At 44.3% G+C, this 8,377-nt stretch overlaps 1 protein-coding gene across 1 annotated transcript in view; it reads right to left on the minus strand.

Moving 5' to 3' along the window:
- The window catches only part of HABP2 (hyaluronan binding protein 2), a 35,502-nt gene extending 30,009 nt beyond the window's left edge, over positions 1 to 5,493 (minus strand). The window contains exon 1 of the mRNA XM_010859312.1: positions 5,311 to 5,493. Coding sequence (XP_010857614.1) covers positions 5,311 to 5,379 — 69 coding nt within the window. The 5' untranslated portion in view covers positions 5,380 to 5,493. The remainder of the gene's footprint in view (positions 1 to 5,310) is intronic.
- Positions 5,494 to 8,377: the final 2,884 nt, after the last annotated feature.

An 8,377-nucleotide genomic window follows, 5' to 3' on the forward strand; every position in this document is an offset into this window, starting at 1 on the left:
TATTTAATTTCTTTAAAGCTTAGTTTGTTATCTGTTAAATGAGGATGACAGCAGTCCTTACCTCATGGAGCTGTGGGGAAGCTATACATGAGGTAATAAATATAAATATATTTATATATAAAATATAAAACACACAATCTCTGACATATAGCAAAGACTTAATAAGCTTAATAAATACTTGCTACAGTGATTATTAGCCATTGTTGTCAATATGCTAAAAATTTTTTTTATTTTCAAATTATGAAGTGATTGAGGAGAGCTCACTCAGCAGCACAAACTCTTCCTGGAATTTGTTCGTTGGGTCACAAGCACGTCACACCAACCCCCTCCCCCCATTTTTCCTGGGATCTTTGCCAAGTCCTAAGCCAGGAAACCTTGTTATATTAATTATGAAGAAAAAGCATGTTTTATTTAAAATCCCGGCTGCCGAATATTCTGGCATGCTGTTTCTTTCTCTGTGACAGCAGAATTGCTTTTGCATTTAGGAAACTCTAATGAATTGAAAATATAAATATATCTGTGCCTACACACACATACGATTTCCTGCAACCTGATTTCCCTAAATAACAGCGTACACTACCAAAGCTAATGAGTTGGACTTGTGCTTAGGATCAGGTTTTTTTAATATCTATAGGTACATCCAGTGCAAATCAGTACTTATCTTTTCCATAAGACTTTGAATAGGTTACACAGCATGAAGGAGGGATGTCTCCTATGCCTGAAAGAGACCCTGACATTCTGGAGCACTGAGGCTTTGAAAAGGGCGGTTTGTGTCTTCTCGTCAAAGCCCTTGTTTGGTCCTGGGGGCCATGCAGTTATGGATTCTTGAATTAATCAGACAAGGAGCCCTGTAACTTGACCACCCGAAATTGACTCTAATATTTCGGCATCCACAGTGTTTCTGAACAATAATCAGACAAGCATGCTCTCTGTGTTTCTTTCCTTGTTTGTCTCTCTCTTTCCAAGGTGGAACTGGACAGGTAATGTACACCCATCGAACAGAGACAGTGTCAAAAGTAGAGCATGCTGGGACCTGGGGGGCCTGGGGTCTTCAGTTTCTAATACCAGAAGCAGTAGTTCCTTGTCCCCTCGGTGTTATATAAGAATGGAAGCCTGTGTTACTAGAATGTCTGATTTTCAGGAAAAGCTGGGGTCTGTATTATTATATGAGGTGTCCTGATTCTCAAATGTCACCAGCAATTGAAAGGAAATGAAAACAGTCTTCAGGTTGAACTTTTACCTGACAAACAAAACACGGGCTGTGAGCAACATGCATCCCAAGCCACAGATTTGCAACCTCTTGTCTGTGCAGATATTTTTGTGACTCTCCACCTAGGAGGATTCTGGAGCCCTAGAGTTCTTGAGTTTAAATTCTATAGGGTTTAAAAAGCTAAGAAATGGGAGCAAACACGCATTTTAATTGCAAGGCCCCCTGCTGAGGATGAGCTGAGATAAACAGGGCAAGCCTGACAAGCCTCATCCTCTAGCTTCTGACCCTGGAAGAAGTCAAAGTGCATTACAGCTGAGCCCAGGAGCACCCCAAGTCACCCTCAGAACCGCAGCAGGAAAAGACGTCAAAGCCCTAGGGACAGGGCACATAGTCAAGCAAACCTCCCGTGATGGGTGAGGAGTCACAGAGCTGAGTCTCAATTCTGGCTGGGAAGTCAGGTCACCATCTTTGGGCTGGCTTCTCCTTCAGAAAATGGGAATAACAATATGAGATGTCCTGGGGATTTTGTTGTTTAGTCGCTAAGTTGTGTCCAACTCTTTTGCACCCCCGTGGACTGTAGCCCGCCAGGCTCCTCTGTCCATGGAATTTCCCAGGCAAGAATACTGGAGTGGGTTGCCATTTCCTACTCCAGGCAATCTTCCAGACCCAGGGATTGAACTTGATTGTCCTGCATTGGCAGGCATTCTGCACCACTGAGCCACCAGGGAAGCCCCTGTGCTGGGGATAGGTGTTCAACACTGACAGGTAAGGAAAAAACAAATCTAGACCAGACCAGGAAGGCACTATGAAGGATTCCCTGGAATCTATGGCAATATTTGACCACGCTTTTTTGGGATCATGATATCTGAATATAAACCTAAATTACAGATGAGCCCACAGAGAAGTCATAATGTTTGTGGTATAATCTGAATGCATAGGCAGATTTCCGGGCATCTCTCCAGTGGGCAGCAATGGGAGACCTGTGACTGCTTTTGTTTAAACTTTCAGAGGCACAAGGAATCTGTGCCTGACGCTTGACCCAGCAACGGGCCCCTGATCTAAAAGCCCCCCATCCCTATAGGAAGGATCATACCCCTAAGGCCATATGTTGTTGTTTAGTCGCCAAGTCGTGTCTGGCTCTTTGTGTGTGTGTGTGTGTGTGTGTGTGTGTGTGTGTGTTTTGTGTCTGACTCTTTTGCGACCTCATGGACTGTAGCCTCGCCATGTTCCTCTGTCTATGGGATTTCCCATGCAAGAATACCGGAGTGGATTGCCATTCCCTTCTCCAGGGGATCTTCCTGACCCAGGGGATGAACCCAGGTCTCCTGCATTGCAGGCAGATTCTTTACCATCCGAATCACCAGGGAAGCCCCCCTAAAATTAGTTACTCAGTTGTGTCTGACTCTTTGTGACCTCTTGGACTGTAGCCCACCAGGCTCCTCTGTCCAAGGAATTCTCCAGGCAAGAATACTGGAGGCTATATGGACCAAAGAAATCTCATCCTTAGCCAGGGCCCCAGGCAAGAGACCTTATCCAGACAGACAGAAACCAGCCATAGTCTGAGACTCAGCTCTGCCACCTCCCTAGTTTGAGAACACGTTCCTCAATTTCCTGCTCGGCAAAGTGGAAGCAATAACGGCACTTCTTTCTTTTCTTTTTAAACTTTTTACTTTGTGTTGGAGTATAGCTGATTAACAATGCTGTGATAGTTTCAGGTGGACAGCCAAGAGACTCAGCCAAGCATGTACATGTACCCATCCCCCCCACATTCCCCTCCTGTCCAGTCTGCCACATATCATTGAACAGAGTTCCCTGTGCTATACAGCAGGGACTTGGTTATCCATTTTAAATATAGCGGTGTGTACATGTCCATCCCAAACTCCGTAACTATCCCTTCTCCCCATTCTTCCCCCTGGCAACCATAAATTCATATTCTAAGTCTGTGAGCCTATTGTTGTTTGGTAAAAAAGTTTATTTGTATCATTTCTTTTTAGATTCCGTTTATAAAAGCTGTAACATGCTATTTATCCTTCTCTGTTTGGCTTATTTCACTCAGTATGACAATCTCTAGGTCTAACCATGTTGCTGCAAATGGCATTATTTTGTTCTTTCTTCTGGAGAACTCAAAAGCCAATGCCTCAAAAGCACAGCGCACAGCACACAGGATTTCTCACTAAATGGCAGTTTGTTATTACTACCTACGTTGGGGCAGGAGAAGCCACCCTGTCCATCTGGCTATGTGGTTCCTTCCTTCCTGGTGATGTCTCAAGCTCTCTAAACATCCGAGTGAGTTGGCCACTTTCCCCTGTATCTCTGTGGATTGGCCTATGGAATGCAAGCCACTCTCCCAGTCACCTGGCTGGCATGCATCTGGAGTAAGAAAACATTCCAAAGCCCTGAATCCTCTCTTTGGAATTGACTAAGCTCGTTGCCTAAAGGCTAGTTCTCATATTTTCTCTTTTATCCATTATTGACTTACAATTTCATTGCTAACCCTAAAAATTCACTAGGGCTTGCAAAATAAGAATTTGGGGAGACTGTTATCTTTTGCTGAACTTCAAACAGACTGCATCCACTCTCTTCCTTGCCTGCAAATTTTAGGATTTAATTTCTTCTGAGTGGTACTTTCCCTGGGCCCTTTGTGAGTCTAATAATTTCCATCGCTTTTTTCTAGACCTGTGCTGTTTCTGTAGGGTCTTAGCCTCAGACATTCAACAGCAATCAGTGATGTAGAGGGTTTGATAACGACTGATCATTGCAGCCACACCACACACACACACACACATACACAAGTTATCATTGGGAAAGAAAATTCTTTCCAAGATGAGTCATTGGCAGCTTAATATGGTACTAAGGTAGATGTCTGTGTACAGTTTATGAAAAGGGGAGGAGAAGCTGCTGTTTTTAAGGCATGCTAATCAGAAAGCCTAGAATCTAATCTGCTTCCTGCAGATTAGCTCTATGGAGTGAAACTGGAAATAAAATGCGAAGGTATTTAATATGATGACTGTTATTTCAGTTCTCATTTGTTTCTTGTACGTTACTCACCACCCCCCTCCACCCTAACAAAGGTGAGCCTTCTTTGATTTTTATAAAGAACTCGTGTTCACTTTGGAAATTTCAAGGGAAAAGAGCTCACATTTATTGAATGTGAGCATGCATTGCCCTGCTTAATCAGTCACGACCCTTCCCAAATCTGGGGGAGATTATCAGTTGATGTGCAGTAGAGGAAACTGAGGTTCACAGAGACGATGTTATTTGCACAAGGATCCACACCCAGAATGTGGCGAAGCTGAGATTCAAACCCTGGCTTCCAAGCCCACACTCCCACCTCAGACCACCTCCAGCATGGAGCTTGAGAGGTGTGAGGTCTGGTGAGGACCCCCCTTATATGCCCACAGAGACCCAGCTAACAGTCTTGGACTACAATGGCACGAAACAGGAGCAGACACCACCACACCTCATCTGCTCCCTAATGTCTGGAGTCCCCCATGTGAGAGCCCCTGATGTAACTTTCCTTCTCCACTTACCACGACCTCCTGGGCCCCTGCTCACCTCTGTGCCCTGTTAACTACAGCCACAATCACAGGTTGATGCAAGAAAAAGTCCTGCTTGCGAAGCTTCTCTCCAAATTCAATCCACATAAGTAAAGCTGTTGCCAGCAAGATTCTCCTCTAGGGTCAAAGTAGGGGGATTCTTACCCTATTGTCCCCCAAAGAAGCTGGAGAACTGGGTATGCGTGTCAGCATGTACAGAGAAAGAGTTGGTAGCTTTCAGTGGCTTCCCAAAGGGATCTCTGGGTTCATATCAGACAAAACTTGCTGCCTTAGTGGATTTTTTGGCTCCGATTCCCTTAGTTGGAAGTTGTTCATGGAGACTGCTCCAAGATGACTCAAGTCAATTGCATGGCTTCATGGAACTGGCCACTTAATAGCAACCAACATGAAAGACCTGCTTTAGAGCTCGAAATCAGGATATATTCGACCTGGCAACACCAGTCTTTCACAACTAAAGTTTCTCATTGCTCCTGGCCCAGTGGGTTTGGTCTTCCTAATAACCTCAGAGCCTCTCAACACCAGATATTTGAAAAGAACACTTACCCCGAAGGCTGTCTTTCCCGCCAGAACCATTAACAGCAGAACATGGAGATCAGACATTCTGGCAAACATCTTTGTAGTTTAAGAACTCTTGTTTTGCTCTAAATACAATTTCTTTTGTTGTCTCTGCCTTTGGGGGGGAGGGGGGAATGTCAGTCTCCCAGGATTCAGGAACAAATGAAGAGGATGCAAATTATTAACTAGGCATCAAATACTGTTTAATGTTTAATGTTTTGCAAACCAACTATCTTGATTAAACAAATGGTAACTTTGGGGCTGGGCTGAGTCATGGGGTTGGTTTCTTTTCTGGAGAGAAAGTCTCCAAAGAAAGCAGCAGAGATAAAGTGCCCCTGGCTCCTGGGGGTGGGGGCGGGATTGCCAAGGGTTCAGTGCAGAAGGCCCCACAGTTCACTAGCATCTCGGTTGCAGGATAAAAGCCTGGCCAGAGTGAGGCTCCTGCCACAGGCCTCTGACATTGCTGACTCGATCAGAATGTTAATAGAGATCTGATTCATCAAATCACTAACAGAATTAAGGCATGGATAGGCTCCTAATAACATCACGCTTTATATTCATGAAAGATAAATTAAAGGATGCAAAACTGCTATTGACAAACATTGATTCTAGGCCCTTTGAAGCATTGCCCACGATTGCTTGTTGGCTTCAAAGTTTTCTTTTAAATTTCATTACATAAGGCTTTAACTTTTTAATTATTTTTTTTCCCTTTCATTAGAGTCTTTCTTTGATCAAGAGAGGGGGAAAAGTGCCCACGGTGCTCATATCTGGGGCCAATTGTTTCTTACAGTCTTTTTTACCTACACTGATTGCAGGTAGCGCTATAAAAGCAACAGTTGCCTATGAAGCGTGGGTGCTCATGGATACAATTGATCTCTTTAGTAGGATCGTTGTGAGCTTCTACAAACACCTAGCTGCCCACAATAACCTCTGCAAGGGCTCCAGGAATCCTCTCATCTGAGCCCTAAATCCAGGGTCTAAAATCCTGCTGATGACCAAGGCAGGTGCTCAGCTGGCTCACCTGTTCGCCCATCTGCCATCCCTACTTGGACATGCACTTAGATACCTGTGTGGCTGCTTCCACCTTCAGAAGCTGGGTTGCTGGTCATGGAGGGCCCCACACGTAGTAGCCCAGAAGAAGACCAAAGTCAGTGCCCCAGTCGCCAGAGAGATGGTCCTTGAAGAACAAACCATCGAAAAAGAGCAAACCACCAGAAAGACGGTCCTTGAAGAGTAAACCATCAAAAAAGAGCAAATTACAAAAAAAAGACAAACCATAATTTGTCTTCTGTTCACTTATTTTTTCTCCACTCTGTTTTAGGCAGACAGCAATTCATTCCTGGTCAACATTCATCGAATCCCTATAAGATAAGCACAGTTTCCTGGGAAAGATCTTTAATCTTCCCTTATTAGTCCCCAATCTCCCTTGCTTACTCAGTTGTGTCCGACTCTGATCCTACGGGCTGTAGCCCGCTAGGCTCCTTTGCCCATGAAATTTCCAGGCAAGAATACTGGAGTGGGCTGCCGTTTCCTATTCCAGGTGATCTTCCTGACCCACGGATTGAACCGTGTCTCCTGAGTCTGCTGCATTGCAGGCAGATTCTTCACTGCTAAGCCACTGGAGAAGCCCCAGCCTTATTCCACTCCTAACTCTCATCCTAACTCTAATGCTGATCACTCTTTAGCAGATTCATTTAGGTACCCATCTAGTTAATCCAACTTTCCAATTTCAGCCCAAACATTTCTTCTTTTAAAAAATTTTTATTATTTTTTTCTACCTAATTTTACTTATTTATTTTTGGCTGTCCTGGGTCTTCATTGATTTACGTGAGTTTTCTCTAGTTGCAGCAAGCAGGGGCTACTCTTTGTAATGGTGTGCCGGCTTCTATTGTGGTGGCTTCTCTTGTTGCGGAGCACAGATTCTAGACACTTAGGGCTTCAGTATTTGCAGCATGGGGGCTCAGTCACTGTGGCACACGGGCTTTGTTGCTCTGCAGTGGAATCCTCCTGAATCAGGGATCAAACCTGTGTCCCCTGCACCGCCAGGAGGATTCTTATCTACTGTGCCACCAGGGCTGTCCCAAACATTATTTCCTCAAAAGCCCTACATGAGTTTTTCTTTCACAACACTTATCAAAGCTGCAATTACATACTTATATTACTCTTCCATTAATATTTGTTTCCCTACGGCCCCCACTGGACTGAAAACTCATGTGGTAGGCACTCTGTTTTATTCATTATTGGATTCTTGGTGGGGATGCCTGGCACTTGCCTGGCTCGTGATAGGCATTCAGTAGATACACCATGAATGAATGAGGAAAGGAATAACCACTTTCTTACAGTGGTTAAGTGACAGCTGGACACTTTTTAACCCAGGCACCATAGATAGCATAGCCAACTCAATGTGAAAAGGAAAACTGGGTATGAAAAAAAAAGCCAAAGCATTGGTACACTTGTAAACATCCTTCAGTTTATTCATGGACACTACATGAATATTCATTGGTTACCTAGTGATGATCTGCTGTGAGCAAGCGTTGGCCACACTGGGACAGAAGAGTCGGACATGAACTTTGCTCTTAAGGAAGTTTCTTGCTGGTTAAGGGAGAGTTAGGCAGACCATGAAAGGGTAAGCAAGTTAATTTTAATAAGTGGAAGAAAAGAATAAGTCTAGAAAAGAATGAAACAAGGTGATCAGACAGAAATCTTTGTGAGTGGGAGTCTTCCATAGACTGTGAGGTGGCGATGGTAGAGACAGTGGCTAAGTGGGGTGTAGACAGCGTTACTGGTTATCTGGTCATGGAGCAAGGGTCAAAGAGGCAGTGTGCACAAAGAGGTTGCTGCTTTCCAGACTCAGAGCTGGAGCCTTCGTAGTATCAGCTCAGACTGTGAAAGGCGGAAATGGAAATTTCAGACAAGTCAAATCACTGAATCACCCACGTGACATACGCTTTTCTTTTAACCTCCACAGCCTCATGTGAACTAGCGACCTTCTGACTTTGTGGAGAGATTCCCAGAAAACAAACCAGAAGCTTCTCTTCCTGTGTCAACAGGAAGT

This window comes from Bison bison, unplaced genomic scaffold (genome assembly GCF_000754665.1).
Source record: "Bison bison bison isolate TAMUID 2011002044 unplaced genomic scaffold, Bison_UMD1.0 scf7180017864456, whole genome shotgun sequence".
NCBI lineage: Eukaryota > Metazoa > Chordata > Mammalia > Artiodactyla > Bovidae > Bison > Bison bison.